Source organism: Conger conger, chromosome 5, assembly GCF_963514075.1.
Source record: "Conger conger chromosome 5, fConCon1.1, whole genome shotgun sequence".
NCBI lineage: Eukaryota > Metazoa > Chordata > Actinopteri > Anguilliformes > Congridae > Conger > Conger conger.
Window position 1 is genome coordinate 13,471,073 of NC_083764.1, and position 16,991 is coordinate 13,488,063.

The 16,991-nt window shown below is 41.4% G+C and overlaps 1 protein-coding gene across 3 annotated transcripts in view; it reads left to right on the forward strand.

Moving 5' to 3' along the window:
- Nucleotides 1-16,991, forward strand: part of nkain2 (sodium/potassium transporting ATPase interacting 2) — a 113,257-nt gene that overhangs the window by 71,181 nt on the left and 25,085 nt on the right. For all 3 annotated transcript variants that reach the window (XM_061242329.1, XM_061242328.1, XM_061242330.1), the window contains exon 4: nucleotides 9,846-10,046. In XM_061242329.1, the coding sequence (XP_061098313.1) occupies nucleotides 9,846-10,046 (201 nt within the window). The remainder of the gene's footprint in view (nucleotides 1-9,845; nucleotides 10,047-16,991) is intronic.

Below are 16,991 nucleotides of genomic sequence, written 5' to 3' on the forward strand. Positions count from 1 at the left end.
AATGAGTGAACAGGAAAGGGCTTTGTCGCCAAAACGGCATGGCTTGACAAAGGAAAAGGGAGTCGGCTTGTGCTTTGTGTGACTGCTGCACTTGAGCCCAAAGCACAGTGTACAGTTATATTCCAGAATGCTGATTATTCCTTAGTGTGAGCAAGCATAATCACACTGTGCAGTCTTGCTTGACATAAGTGGTGTCGCTTGTAATCAGCCTGCGTATTGAAGATCGTCTGGCTGTTTATTTCACTGGTGTGTACTGGTAGTTTTTAACTGTAGCTTTGCATGAAATACCTGGTGGCCTCTTGTTAACAAGTATTGTTGCCTGTTCAGTTAACAGTATCAAAAAAGAGAGGTATTTTTGTAGAGAGGTATCCAGAGGATACTTTGGATGGTAAACAAAGGCATCCTGTCATGTCCAAAGTCGCCAAAATGATTGTTCTGGAACAACCAGACAATCCACGCAAGTTCATTTTGTGGGGATGATTCATGGAATCTTACCGGGTGTGCGGTTATAATTTCTCCTTTTTAAAGGTCAGTACACCTAGTCCAGTAGTAGTCTGGACACCTTCGGGTGAAAACAAGAATGGAAGAGAATTAACATTTATGTGACTTTGCTTTTCTATCTCTACCTCACTGCTGGGTTGCGGGCAGCCATTTTCACACTTTTAAGTTGAATCTTTTTTGTGAGTTGCTAAAGCAATCAAGTGAAAAGGCACTCCTAAAAGGTTTTGTGGACACTGTATTTTCTGCATGAATCCTGATCCTATTATGTGAAGTTGAAAGTAATTTATCTTTATCTATTTTAAAATCACTCTTGAAAATGACTAGGGCCTGATAAATGTTTCATTTGCAGCCTCTTATCAACATAGACTGTGCGTGAATTCTACCAAAATGTAATGGAGTTCACATCATTATAACAGGACATTTCATTCAACAATTCACATTTTGGGTGAACTGAACACTCCACAGTAAAATTACATTTTTTAAAAGTGACAATATTCCACCATTTGTTAATGGGATATATTAAATTATTCAATAGAGGATATTTACTGTACTGATATTTCCCACAGAATTTTAGGTACATAGTTCACGGAAACTGACAGAGATTTGTACTCTACTTTGATTTACTGTAGATGATCCTGGCAGGTATTAATTGTCATGTGCATATAAGGCTCTTGATAATTATGGATATAATTATATATATATATATATATATATATATATATATATATATAGGATAATATGCATCCTGAGTCTCCGTGTTATAAATGCTCACCAAAAACATCTTTTAGCAATAAGCCTTCTTATAAGGCTTCTTTTCCAAAATGATATTGTCATGTAGTCAGTTAGCAGAAAGCCTCTTTGTTATAAGTGCTCTCTCATGTTGGGAAGCAAAATGATCATCACATATGACCTTTGTTCCTTCCAGCATTTTTTTTATAGTTGTCCTTTAGCGTTTTTGTGTGGACTGGATTGTTGATGCGGTGTCATGGGGAAGCCTGTAGATATGACCGGTGAAAACCAGGAAACCTGTGTATTTTCGGAGAGTTTCATCTGTCTGTGTACTGTAATTCCGAACGAAGCCGCGGATTAGTGCTGCTTTTGTGAAGCTTTTGTTAGTGATTCTTGTCTAATTGGTCCTGAGCGTGAGTTTTTAACCTTGAGGTGCTCACTCTGAGCAGCTGATTATATACGACAAAAGCCAGCAGGCCCAGTCTTAACCAAGCTGAAACAGTAATGACAGCAGCGGGAAAGCTAAGCCCAAGAAATACCCAGCGGACCGCCATTTAACCTGCTTCTGCAATGAAATGCTCTCCTCCTCCGCTGGTTTCTTTCTCTGTTTGCTTGATTGCACTGCCTTCTGTCTGAAACCATTCAGTTATTTGTCTCTGTGGATCTCCTCCACTCGTTTAAATGGTTCATTGGCTCTGCTTTTTTTCCCCCCCCGAACACTCGAATTAGCCGATTCCGCCGAGATTTGAGTTTAGACCAGGAAAGTTAATAAAAAGGACATTCTGTAAGGAAAAGACAAGAGGAGAAACATTTGAATGGATTTCTTTGTTTTCTTCTTTTTTACATTTGGAGGTTCGGTCTATGTGAGGGTAATCATCTTGTTTGTTGTCGTTGTTGTTCATCTGTTCTCAGCAGCTGTCCCTGTAGCTATCAAAGTTGATTATATAGCTCCAGCGCTATAGAACAACTGCTTGTGACAATTCAGAAGCATATTAAAGTCCCGGCTCTATAACAATATACAGATATCTGTTACAACCATATGGGGTGTTCACAAAATATAATGCATCACTCAACGGCACTTAACATTTTAATTTGGTTCCTCGCTCTCGCGGTGAAGTACAGCGGCACAGAAGGCAAAGCCCACACTTTCTCCGCACTCCCAATGCTCGGCGCCCCCATGCTAGGCTAATGATGTCAGCCTTCTGATCTCCTGCTTTGATCGTCCCACTCCCGCCTCGTCCCCACGTCTCCCTGTCTGGACAGAGAGTCCGTGTGTGGCGTGGGGACTGCGTCATGGGAGAGGGCCAACACCTCTCCCAAAACGGAGTGGGTGAGTCACACCTCAGGACTGGCATGGAGGGGTTTACAGCAGCGTTTCTCCATTTCAGGCTGCGGGGGCCCACTTGCCAGGAGGTTTTTGTTTGAACCGGGAACTCACACACCTGATTTAATGAATGAACCAATCTAACCACCAAAATTGCCCTTGGTTTGTTAAATCAGGTGTTCCTGGCTACGACAAAAACCTAGTGGTGTGTGGGTCTAGAGGACGGGGGTTGAGAAACACGGGTTTAGAGGAAGCTATTTTCTCTGGAGCCCCTGGAAAGGAGCCTGCTGGAGCTTCTTTGATTCCGAGCTTCTTGATCGTGACACTCCTCTATTGTTTTGATGGCTGGGCTCATGAAATATAAGAAGGTCTCACTGTTTCCGGCTCTTTCCAGCCACACTCCACATCTCTTCTAGGATTACAATGCGATTCCACAGTGAGCATTTCACACATCTTTCTTGTACTTTTTTTTTACCACTAGACAGTCGGCCAGATCCTAGATTACTTGATTGAGAACCTGCAGTGTGGACCGAAAAACTGTTCCATGTTCGATAAACCGCAGTAACTCACACGGTGAATGTGGAAAACAATTTCATTCTTACATATTATCATCATCAGTTCTTCACTGTATGTGCTATCTGAGTGACTCTAGAAGAGCACCACTCCCACCAATAAGACAAAACAATTGTTAATTTTTGACGAGTACATATTTCCACATCATCCATCATTTTGAGAGCAGTAGTTGATTATTGATTTTTTGGGGTTTTATTTCTCCTTTCATTCATATAAAATGTAATTTTAGGGTTTAGCAAATTGCTTTTGCAGTGCTCCTGAGAAGGACTGCCGTAAATTGGTTGGTAAAGTAGGGTGAGCAGAGGCTGTATCTGACTGATGTTCAGACAGAAATTGTGTGCCATTTGTTCTGATATATTAAAACCAACACCTTAAGTGTTGTTATTGGCCCTGTGAAAGTGTGTGTTATTTTAGACCTGAAGGATAGAGGAAATTGAGTTTTTTTAGGTTATCACCGTAATCATGGAGGAGATGAACTGGCCATTAATTGCATATTACAATATTGGAGCTGATATCTTGGTTTTTATTTGCAGTAGGGATTTATTTTTTTGTTCCAAACTACATGCATTTAGTTGCTGCCACATCATCGGCTGATTAAATATTTGCATTAACAAGCTGGTGTACAGGTCTACCTAATAAAGTGGTCACTGAGTGTGTGTGTGTATGTGTATGTGTATGTATGAGAGTCAGGGTCAGTTTGGGGACATGTTTGCAGAAACAAAAGGTACATTTTAACAGTTTAGAGAAGAAAATAATTTTGTCCTGTCAATTCTGAGGAAAGGAAATATGTTATCCATATTCATGTGATTGTTTTTTGCAGCATTTGTGAATCTAAACCGGTTCTAATTTGTGAATGGATATTTTGAATAACCATGTCTTCTTTGATAGACACTTTCAACAGAAAAATAGTGGGCTTTAGTTGTCTTCTGATTAGCTATGGTTTTGTTGAAGCAGTATGGTGGTGTCTGCTATTATTATTTTAATCGCCCCAAATTAATTCAGTTTCACTAAATGAGCTAATTTCATGGTCCTGTGAGCAGACAAAAGTCTTAAACTGGGAAGAATTGTCTCACATCCATTAGCTGCAAAATGAACACAATGGAACCCTTCGAAGTGGACTTGTTTACAAGAGGGCTGGCACTTTACACTGGCTATTCCGGTCACTATATCGAGTATGCAGAAATACAGTAGGGAGGTCTTAAAATAATTTATGTCTCTTTGTACTGAAAATCAAGGAAAACACTTAATTCCTGGGGCACTTAATAAGGCGTGGAGTGTAAGTTGTTGCACCCAGAGGTAGAATGTGTGCAGTCCTCTTTCCCCCGGGGCATCGCAAACGAACAGCCAAGATTGTAATTTGCTCATTTGAAAACGGGATGTTTTAAATCCTGCTCACAAAGAAAGCGCTGCAGCACCTTTGTTTCCCTTTGTCCCCCAGTTGTCACCTGATCCCTGATGCTCCCTGTCAAAGTGCAGCAGATGCCCTGTGATAACAGGGAACCAGAGGTTAATGTGGGGGCGGTGAGGGAGTGCTACAGTGTGCGAGCCATAAGCCCCCCCCTGCTGTGCATTGTCATGAATGTAATTTACATCAACAATATGCTTTTGCAATATAGCGACTGTTACTTGGACTAGGAGAAAAAAATGCGTCAGTGGGATATTGCGCCGGTTCTTGTCCTTATGGACGATTTAAAGACCACTTCCCCTGTTGCAGTGAAGGTACATTATAGGTCAGTCTACTGATAGATGTTCAAACGGGGTCTTGGTTCCCTGTGGTTGCCAAAGATGGTAAAAAATATCTTGCAGGAAAGCAGGGTTGGTTAACCCTATTATTGTGCCCAGATATTCAGTGTGATTCAAACTGGAAACCTGCCCATCCCCCAGTCAGAATACCTTGCATTTCCATTGCAAATGATGTGTTCTGCTCTATAATGGCACCCTGGTGGCTACAGCAGGGACGTTTTACACCAACTGCTTTTAAAGCTGAAGTGTGAAAAGACAAGTTATTTCGAGGCAGTCTGACTTCTCAGATCATGGTGTCACATGGTATAAATACACCCCCAGAAACATTTTAATCCATTACATACTCAATTAGACCAACATCTAATGAAGTTTTCGGCCAGTCAACTCTTTCAATGGAATTGTAGGGCAGCCATCTTGAAAAATGGGCAGCACAGGAATTCTAGTAAAATGAGAAATTTTGTGTTTGTATCACAAACTACACAATTCCAGTTATAATGGCCCCCATCTGCAACACAAAAGCAAGTACTGTAATTTCCCTCAAAGGTAAGGAATAATTTTTTACAATGTTTTTAATTGAAATATAAATGCAATTATCCCAAGACTAAAAAAAATCCCATGAAATGTTAATAATATCCAGGCACCTTTTCTGTAATATCTTATAAAACTGTCACAAGCAGTACTAACAAAAATATTAACATGTAAATACAGTAGAAGGCTACTGAAACAGTAAGGTATTGAAAAAATACATATTCTTTGACTATTCTCCACAGTATAGAGTCCTCCTAGAGGGCTGGAGCCAATCAGAAGACAGTTGTATCACCAACTGATGGTAATTGGTAGCCTGTGGGCACTTGTCATGGTGTGGGAAGGAGCTAGTGATATCTCAAGGAACCTTGGAGACCTTAAAACCATCATAATCCTGAAGAGACAAAGCCAATTGTGTCCCAGCACTGTGAACTCATAGCCATAGCTAATAACTCTATGTGCATGTACTGTATCTACTCATACTTCCTCCTGTTAATTATAGAGCAAGATTTGCTACAGAAATATAACGAACAACATCAGCATTAGAGTATTTCATTATCCCACAATGAGAGAAAATTAATATGTGCAGTGTGTGTCATGCCTATTGTCACTCACACAAGATTGGGGCCTATTTCATCACTTTTAATTTGCACATTCTCATCCTTTTTTTCCCCACTTCAGTTAAAAGTTGAGACTCCACAGAATTTCCTTGAGCAGTCTATCTGCATTTTGTCATTTTAATTGGTGGGCTTATACAAGCTGCACCCATGTGCTGGTGTATGGTGGACAGGACAGCAGTTGCAAACTCTTCAGAGAGTTGTTCTGAAGTGACCACTTGCCTGGGCTGGGTCTGCGGACGTAGATTGCTGCGGATAGGGTGGAAGTGTGGCACATTTGCGAAGGCACTGGGCCTGTAGCTCAAAGGTGCTGGGTTTACTTCCCAGTTGGAATGCTGCCACTGTAACCTTGAGCGAGGTACTTGACCGGAATCGCTTCAGTGAATATATTCTGCTCTATAAATGGCTTGTATGTAAGACGGTAATCTGTGTGAGTTGCTCTGGAGAAGAGTGTGGCTAAATGCTACTGTGTAATGTAAATGAGGTGGAGCCAGCGGCCATGCTTCTTATAACTAAAGAGGGGGCTCTGCACAAAAGGGACATTTGATTGCCTTTTTCTGAAGGCTGGCTTCATTTTACATTCAAGTGGGTGAAGGCAACATGTGTGATCTACACTCGCTGAGCTCTTTATTAGGAACACCTACTTATTCATGCGATTATATAATCAGCCAATCGTCTGGCAGCAGTGCAATGCATGAAATCAAGCAGATATGGGTCAGGCGCTTCAGTTAATGTTCTCATCAACCATCCGAATGATGGTGATGACGACGATGATGAAGATGATCATAAGAAAAAAGAACAATGTAACAGTTGTAATTATAGAAGTATCACATCCAACAATATAGAGAAAGAAAAGGACATAATCACACAGTGTCACTTAAGCTGTCTTCCTAAGATCCCCTGCGAGTTTCTATTGAAGTGTTAAAAGCCACAAAATCGGCTCTGGATCTCTTCTGGCGCTCTGCTGGTACTCTTCTGGGCTGCTGCAATGACAGAATACAGCGTAACTTTATCAGCACAAGTGGCGCATTAAAAGTTAATTTAGTCTTCTCTGCACTGTTCAAATGGGGCTGATCCCTGTATTCATATCCAGGAAGTCTGAAGGCATAAACAAAAGAACCATCCGAAAAATAAAATAAAATAAGAATAACATTGAAATGGGGGTATCTTTGAATATTACTCTACTCACTTCCTGCTGAGTCAATTGCCTTGGGTTTGTTGTGATAGCGAGAGCAAGGCCACACTTGGAGTTAGAGTCTGCATTCATTTGTGTCAGTTGGTGCTGGGTAATTGGAACTGTTGCTTTTATTCTGTCCATCCATTACTTCAATGGTAAAGGATAAGTAGTCGTCATACCACTACATTGTATGTTATCACTGTAATTGTAGGAGGAACATTCATGTAATGCACAACCTAATACACTTCTCTTATTGGTTAAGAGGAGTGGCGAGTCACTGCGATAAAGGATATTAGAAAGGTGTCCGTCAATCAGGCTTCCCCACCGCGTTTCTGATTGAGCGGCATTGGGGCGAGCGGCCGGTCCCGCGATTTAACGAGTGATGGATCGCATTTATCCACGCGGCCGATTTCCATTAAACACCTGTTTCAAAAGCAGCCGGAGACTGCGCGGAAGACAATGCCATCGCGGCACCCTCAGGAGTGGACGATAAGTGTCTTTCTGTACCAACCGCCACGCTGCTCTGCACTTTGGCCAACTGAATCTGATCTGTTAATGGAAAAAGGCGACATGCTGCGAATATGCATTTAACCAAAATTACATGCGTGCATCAGAAATGGCTTGATATTTTTTATGGTCATGAAAGTGGCCATTCAAATATTTTGGCCAATCGGAGGATCATGAGTGTTTTTTTCCCCCCAGGGTCTCTGGGTTACGTACCCTTTGTCAGAGAAATTTCCATTTCTGGCTCATATGCCTATGTTGAACCATTTCAATCTGTTTTTGTCTATTAAAATTACATGTGATTTCACAGCAATTTCTTCAAATTAGACCATCAGTTTGTTCACAGATCACATTGTTCTAACAGAGGAAGGAATACTAACTGTCTGCAGGTTATAATTGTTACCAAACCTGACTCACTGAAAGTGGGACTTCACACCAATGAGTGGATTATTAAATATTATTTAATTGGTAATGCATGTTTGGTTTGTTGTCAGTTTCTTTTTTCATTTCATGTATTTTGGAAGCTGGCAACATGACTGATGCACCAGATGTCTCATAGCCTTATGAAGTGTGAAGTCAAGGAGACAACTGTGTTTCTGTGTGACATCAACCATCAGACATCATTGAAGCCTCCTGCTGAATATCACTTACAAAATATAAAAAAGCTTTGCTTTTTGCATTTAAAAAACCTGTTCTTCAAGTAGCAAACTATTTTATCTCATCTGAAATGCTATAGGGTCTGCGTGGGCTCCCCATGAAAATAATATGTCTGATTCATATAATATTTTAAGTACTGAGTATCAGTTGTTGTGTAGGAAGGGATGTTATTGATCTGTGACACAGAAATTACAGGGAGTGCACTGGCAGCTTGCAACTTTAAGATGACTCACCTTTGCAACAACAGTGGTTATGTGAGAGCTATTTCTGGCTTAACAGATGCAAAAGTGACAAAAGTTTAGTGGTACTGCATGCCCCTGGGAAAAGTATAGCTTTCTCTGTACATTGTACGAATTCACTGTAAAGTAAAGAAACAAGACATTCTAAAAATAAACAAATATACAGTGTATATATAATAGACACAGTATATTGTGCCTTCCGTTGTTTTCAAGAAGAAAATGTGTTGCAATTACTCAGGAGCACTTGGATTTCCATATTAGTTATTTATAAAGAGGAATATTTCAATGAAGCAATTTGGGTCAAGTACCTTATGAAGGACTACCGCAATTAAGCCCCACCAGGGAAGTGAACCTGCAGCGTACTGATTACAGGTCCAGCTCTCCCCTCATTACTGGAAGCGGCCATCTTCTTTCTCTGGCGTTATTTAGAATCTGCTGGAGTGTGTGTAAGTGCGTTCGCTCTGCTCTCTGCAAACAGGGCCAGATAATCCCCCGCTTGTTTGACTGGCTTTCACTCAAATGACCCAGGGTTTCACAAACGCTTCTGTGTACCAGCTTTCGCTGTGCTAGAGCTGGACGCGGAACATGAAAAACGCAGTTCTGGGATTTGAAAAATGGGATTTCTCATGGCACGAGAATGCAGAATTAATGGCATGCGAAAGCTAGATGCGTGTTTACGGTTTCGCGTTCCGTGTGCTTCTGTACTGTTTGGAATTAATGGCTGTTTCAGACAACGGGAAAAATGAGGCAAAAATAATTGTGGCAATATGTTAAGTAAAGCTTTTAAAGTGATTAATGAGCAAGTGTGACTGCAGCACAAGTGGCGCGATGGATTTTCGCAAAGGCTGATGGCTGATTTATAAAAACAAACATCATAAATGTGTTTACAACAATAACTGAGATTCAACATTCGACACCTCCCAAACTATCTTTGATGCGGCCATCTTTGAAAAGAGACATAGGAGATGAGATCATCTTTACTCTTTCGGCCATTGTTCTGTGCCAACTGTTTTAGGTTGATGAGAATATTCCAAAGTGCTTGTTGCTTGACCTACATCATTAAATCAGTCCAAACAGAGCTGTAATAAGTTGAAAAGCATAATTGCAGTACCCCCACGTTCTCGGTCTAAGTGCTCAGACACTTAACTCTTAACTCCCGGGAAAGGCAAACGGGTTTGGCCACAGGGCACTGTGTGTTTTTCTGTATGATGTCCTGAATGACCGTCGTGGTTCTGTCTCCACTTCCTGGCCTACAGGACCAGGACCTGATCATGACCTTCAACATCTCCATGCACCGGTCCTGGTGGATGGAGAACGGCCCCGGGTGCAGGGTGACCCCGGTGACTCCCCCTCCGTCCTGGGCCCCTGAGGACCACCGCTACATTAGCATCTCCGGCTGCCTGCTGGAGTACCAGTACGTGGAGGTCGCTCACAGCTCCCTGCAGATCCTTCTGGCGGTAAGCTCACCTTAAACTGAAGCCCTGCGACAGAAACTGCACGCTGCAAAACAAACCCAAAACATAAGTCAGTCTTAACACGTTTCTTAGTCTTATATTTACACTTAGTCTTATTTCTATTCCATTTTTGCTAAATGAGACCAAAAAATGAGGTGGGAAACTCATTTCATTATTTGCAAATGGGGTGAGCAGTAACTTAAAACAGGCTCATATTTTCTGCTTGAGAGTCTTAAGTCTTATTACAAGACAAAAAGCGCTTGTTAAGGTTCTGTGAAGCCTATCTGAAGCCTTCCTGGTATGCTCTTACATTTCCGATGTGCCTTGCAATTATGGCTGTTCGATATGAGGAAAATATGCCATATGCTATAATGTTGTTAAATATTGCGATGACGATATGACTTGCGATAAATAGACAAATATTGAAGTGTGCACAGTTCTAATGTCACATTAGTGTCCAATATTATGTCCAATATGATATAGAGTAACACAAAAACACCATGCCATGGTGGCGACACAATGAATCTGGTCTATTTTTGGCAGGAAATCGGACGGAAACGGTGTAAACATAAATATTTTGTACAGATACCATAGTCTAATGATTTTAATGTAACAGTAAACTGTTTCCAACATGCTTTTATTGAACAAATTGCACAATCAATCAATTTAACAGAACATCAAATTAGAAATATACGATATATTGTGCTACCCTATATGTAATGCTTGTCATTTAAACAATGTCATTGGAGGTTTACGTCAACTGTAATGTCTGGACGTCAAATGCTTTTATATGGTAAAGTAGTTCGCTTACTCTCAAAGATTTCCATGTGACTAACTATACAGTTGTACATCATTTCATAATTCATATCATAATGGTTAAAATAAATTGCTCTATATCCTAAACTGCCTAATATAATGGTATTACACGTGCAGGTGTCCAAACAGCCACAGTATATTAAATTTACAATGATGAATTCAGTGCCAGTACGCTGTAGGCTGCTACTCAGGAAAGCCTGTGACGACTTAGTAATAATACATGTGTTTGCCTATTTGCAATAGAGTGATGAGACTGTTGCACCCAAGTCTGCTCTCCTTTCTTATATATCTCTACCTATAGAGCATCAGAAGAAATACATTCTCTGTCTGTCTTTACTTTCAGCCCATCATGGTAATTATATACCAAGGGTTCATGCTGAAATGGGTTGATTAAGAGTGCGCAGTAATGTTTCATATAGGCTTAATGTATGCTGTGTAATTACGGGAATGTGTTTATGAAACAGATCTCGACGTCTCGCTGTGTAAATTATAACGTAGGAGCTCTTGCAGATCCCCTTAGAGATTACCTTTCCTGCTGTGTTTGATATACCGCTCCAGAAGCCATTTTGTTACATGCCAGCCTTTCACCATTCATCCGCTTAGTATAAACTGGGATGAACTCCTCAATGACTGACTCATCCTCCGGCTCTGACCTGTTTGCGCTCCTGCCAAGCAAAGGTTGTGCACGGTGACAAGGCTCATCTAGATTTTAATTGGTTAGATAAACTTTGGTGAGTAGGGGAGATCATATTAGCCATTCTAGCGCAAATGGCTTTTATGGTTGCATTTGTGGTTCGGCCCTTTAGTTCATCCTTTAACATTGGAATTGTTCTCAAAGCAGTAATGGTATCTTGTCCTCTTACACGCAAACTGTTTTTTTTACGGTTGTGGATATTTCTTATTCACAGTAAATTAAATGTACTGGCTGATTACATGCAACTAGGATGGTCTGTATGCAAATTTCAGTAATTTCAAGTACATTGACTTGTAACTGTTAAGAATTCATTTTATTGGTTTTTGTAAGTTTGAATGCATGCATTAAGATGATTTCAAAGCTTTTTGAAAGAATGAGACTGGTCCTTTGTAGACCTTATCTTCCTGTAAAAATGTATATTCAAATTTGCAGTGTCTAATGTCCTACACATCTTTTCAATGTCAAAATGAAAAGGCGAGCCAATTTTTGTAATCACACAATTGTATTTTGCATATCAAAAGTCCCAGTTGTTATATTCCATTTTCATAATGAAAATCAGAGAAAGAAGCTAGGCTGAGAATGAGCTCATTCATGGCAAGCCTTTGCAGCTACTTCATGGTCTGTGAGGCAACTGGATTTTCTAATATTAAAGGTACAATAGGTAATTTCGGACTTCTAACGGTCAAGAGAGGAATTGCAGCAACAAACACGCTGAAATGCCATTGGCTATGATAATTAGAACCAATGAGCTTGAATTATTGTACAGCTATACTATGTTTTGGTACAGAGTGCCAGCCCGTCAACTGCATATTTTAAAACCTGAATTTAAGGACTATAAACACGGGTCGAGGGTGACCACATGTCAGTGAGCCTTTTTCAATAATAGGAAGGGATTTACAATGGTTTTGTAACAATGTTTTAACACAAAAATCTTGCCTATTGTACCTTTAAATTGCTAAAAATCAAATGCAGTACCTTTTTCCTATTAATGTTTTATTTTCTCTGTGTCTCACCTCAGTGTTTCACCTCTTATCGTAAGAACAATGGGTTCCACATCAGATGGTTTGTAAAATATTTAAATTAAATTAAATGAAGTCATGCAAATGAAGAAGAAACCTTCATGATAAGAAGGCTGTCAGTTAGATGTGCATAAAAGTATTATACATAGTTTATACAGTCTGAATATTCAAGGTTTTTTATGTGAAGTATCTGCTATATCTACTATAGTTACCGTTCTTGTTTCAATAAATACAGAATGAATTTTTAAAACAAGGAGGAAATATGATCACAAGCTGTCAGGTCCTCTGTAACCGAGTGCTGCATTTATTGGCAGTTCAATAACGCTAATTTTACTAAACACAGAGGCTGTTACTGTAGCACGGGGATCAGGAAAAAGCCTGCTCCCAGGTCAATGGAACAATGATTGAATTACGCCCCTCTCCAAACAGACAAGATGTGTTTGTGTCAGCAAAACTTTGAGCTGAGCTTGTCTTGAAAATATTGCTTTGGATACTCAGTGTTCCTTTATGACAGCGATGAATTCAAGGGGACAAGTAATAGCAATTATGTTTATGCAACTAATGTGCAGGACACTAAGGGATTACTAACTGAAGTTGAGTTTTTTTACTTAGCCTACTTATTTGGCAAAATAAGAGCACTGCTAGTTCCAATAGTGTGTATGTGCATGTGTGAGAGAGAAAGAGAGAGTATTTTCTTTTTGGCCAATCAAATGGGCCAATGGACACTGAAAATAACACATTCATTGTGTTTAGAGGCATTTACTGGTTTATTTCGATGACGGATGGCAACTAATCAGAAGATAGTTGTTATGACTTGTCAGGCAGGCATGAATTGGGTCTGGTTTAGAGAGCTCACCACCACGCTTGTGCAAGAGAGTGAATTCTCTTTTGTGCTGTGTCCTTTAAATACAACTTTGTAAATAGACTGCCAAAATGCAGCACTCTACCACTTTTGAAATTTTTATGAAAGCTCTCCAGCTCTAAATCTTTTCCGAGCACCCCCTAACTTTTTTAACATTGGAAATGGAGATCAGCAGGAGATCAGAACTGAGATCAGCAGTTTCTAAGATATTCAAACCACCCTGTCTGGCACCAACAATTATTCCACGGTCATAGTAACTTAGATCACATTTCTTCCCCATTCTGACATTTGGTCTGAAAAACAGCTGAACCTATTGATCACGTCTGCATGCTTTTATGGCTTTAGTTGCTGCCACATGATTGGCTGATTAAATAGTTACATTAACAAGCTGGTGTGCAGGTCTACCTAATAAAGTGTATGTTGTATTGATTGTGGTCGAGTTGTTATATAAATTGTATACGAAGTTGGACTTATGAACGGATGGATTTGAAGACACAGTAAGAGCTTACTTTTTAATTCTCAGTGGAAAGCCTACATTTTACCATTTTTACATCTTTGACATTTCTGTTCTTAAACCTAAACATCTGATATCTATGAAGCACAATATTCTCAGCATACAACAGGAGCTACGGTATTTTACAACTTCAAGGGGAAGAAGTATCAGTGCAGTCATCTGACAAATGGGCTCACCGTGCCTGTTTAACAGTAATCTTAGCAGGAACTAAATGCGCCTGCTGTCGCATCTTCTTCTGTGGTAAAACAGCTGGCTGCTGGGATTGGTACCGAGGGTCCGGGCAGGAGCGCGACCGACCGCTCTTCCCGCGGTGGGCGGAGCCCCGTCGCCGTGGGTGACCAGGGCCTGTCGGAGACGCAGAGTCGGCCGGGGATTGAGACCGCCGTGGCAGGGAAAGGGGCTTTGACAGTGTGACTGATGGCTCTGTCTACAGCAGCCTGTTTTACGAGCCTTCAGCGCGTCGGCGATACATCCGCCAGATACCCCACGCTAAGGGAGACGTGTCGAGCTTTGACATAGCGGCCCCAGCTCTGCTGTCATCACTCCCCCCGGAGTCGCTGTTGCTCTTTCAATCTCCGCCACTCTTTAGTCATGGGAAACGTGGTCAATCGGCAAAAACGACTGGAGAAGATTATTCGGATTATTCGCAACAAAATCTTCGGTGTTAGCAGCCCTGTCTCCCTCAGGCTGAAGCGGGGCCTTCACGTTTGGGCTGTGAAGTGCAGGTCGCTGTGACTGGGGCACTTTTGTCTTGTTTATGTCTATCAGCCTCTCTCTGAATACATGCAAATATAAAGTGCCTGCAGCACCTCGCTGATAGATAATGAAAGCACTTGTTTCCACACAAGGGAATCGCTAGGAACGGAAAAAATCCCCTTCATTGTCTTTCACGAAACGAGCAAGTGCATCTTGGAAGACTTAAGTATGGCAGCAAGCCCTCTCAAACCCGCCCAAAACCAATGAGACAAGCAAACAATCGATCCGCAAATTTTAGCTCTCTAGTCACCCCCCCCTTGCCCCAAAAGAATTCAGCCCTCAGACAGGGAGCAAAGTACCCTAGTAGTAATTTCTTATCTCATATTTATTAATGAAAATAACCTTGGGGTTAATTTGATGCAGTAATATCTCTGAAAATGTGCCTTTCCATGCAGGCCCACCATGTGAACTACAATGATGACAGCCCGTTCTGTTCCTCCCTCCTTGTTCTGGCGGTGAGATAATTACGGGGATTACACAGGGTACAACTGAACAAGCCTTGTCACTTGCATTGTCAGCCTGTGAGTTTTTAAACGGCGTCGAGGCGTCGATGGATGCCGTCCCATTGTTTTCAATGCACAGCGAGCAACTGCGAGTCGTTAATGAGGTTCCCCTCAAAATCGAAAAACGCTGGCTTTGTTCATTTACAACCAGCCCAGGCATTACTATGGCTGTATGCATCATTACACTGCGAAGGAAAAGCTTGGTTTGAAAGTAATTAAATATAGATGTGGAATAATGAGAATCTCTCCACCCCCCCCACAGACTTGTGATCCGACATAAATCCGGATGAACTTTTTGTGATATTCCAGTACTCTCTCTGTTTTGGTTCTGTTGTCGGAGTGTGACTCCGAGGGGCCCTGGGGGGATTTCGGATGGCGAACAGGTAAAGCCTGTATCATGACCTCGGTCCGCACTTCTCATTGCAGAGGAGGGGTGTTTTCTCTGGAACGTTCTTGCATCCTTGGGAAGAACGCTCTTGTCAGTTGTTCTTGATGAGAATGGTCTTGCAAGAACAGAGAACTGTTGTATGCATTTGAGATGCAATGCGTGCTTTTGAGGAACGCATACGCTACCCACTACAAAAGAGGCAGTAGCAGCCTTTCCTGGAAGTTGTTACTCGCCATCATGTGTATCTAATATCTTTGTAAATATGCTTTACAACGAGAACACAAGAACAGATATTGAGAAACACCAGAGAATGCAACAGTGGTGCTAAAACAGTACCAGTGGAGCGTTATGTGGTGTTAGCACCGATAATACACTAGTCCTACCAGATACTCAGTTCCATATTCTTAATATTGAACATTCTGTCTCCCTTCAGTTGAAGCACAAATGTTCCTATTTAATAAGCCATAAGAATGACTGTGTGCATTACTGTGACAGTGGCTAGTGGCACTCAAAACGTCTGCTACCAGTCAGAACCGCCTGTCGTTAGGAAGTAACAACGGCAGAAGGAAGACAGCATAGGACCATCTGGGTACTCTGTAGAATCTGTGCTGACAGGCTGTGGTGGGTTGTAAAGCTTTCATTCCATGTGACATCACGATGGCAATCTTTTAATCCCATCCGCAATTAGGACTCTGCAGAAACAAACCAAATCAGTCAATCTCAACAAGTTAGTCTCATATATTTCAAATTACTTAAAAAAATAAAATAAAATAGTGCCAATGAGGTAAGGCAGTTTGACTCATTTCAAGATTTGCCAGTGGGGTTAGAAAATATCACTTGTCAAGCAAACAGTAACTTAAAACAAGCTAATATTTTCAATTTATAAAAAGTCTTATTATAAGACTAAATTGCTTGTTAAGACAGGTACAAAGTCTTTCAGTAAGACTGAACTTACTTAAGTTCAGCGAGTATAAAGAAGGAGCTGTGGCTGTATCAAGATGCTTGGAGGTGGAGGGCGCCGCTGTGGGATTGGCGTACGCTCACATCGCACTGCCGAGGAATCACGAAGTTGTGTCACGCTGTGACCCTACTCAACTCTGAGTAATCCTCCCCCTCCTACTCTACATGGTGGCTCTGCAATGAGCATCTATATGCAGCCCAGAAGGCCCCCGTTAGCTTCGAAGGTTCGGGCACGATGCGTTACGTCTCTCCCTCCGGTCTCCATATGGTCCCTCCTCTGCAGTCCGCCCTCCCGGAAAAAGGCTCTCCGGCTCGGAAACGGAACGTTGGAGCCGAGACAGAAAAGCGAGGACGGCCGGGTGATGCAGAAACCCTGGCGGTATCGTTAGCATCGATTCCGGGCTAGCTGATTGGTATTCTCTCCTGTCGGCCGGCT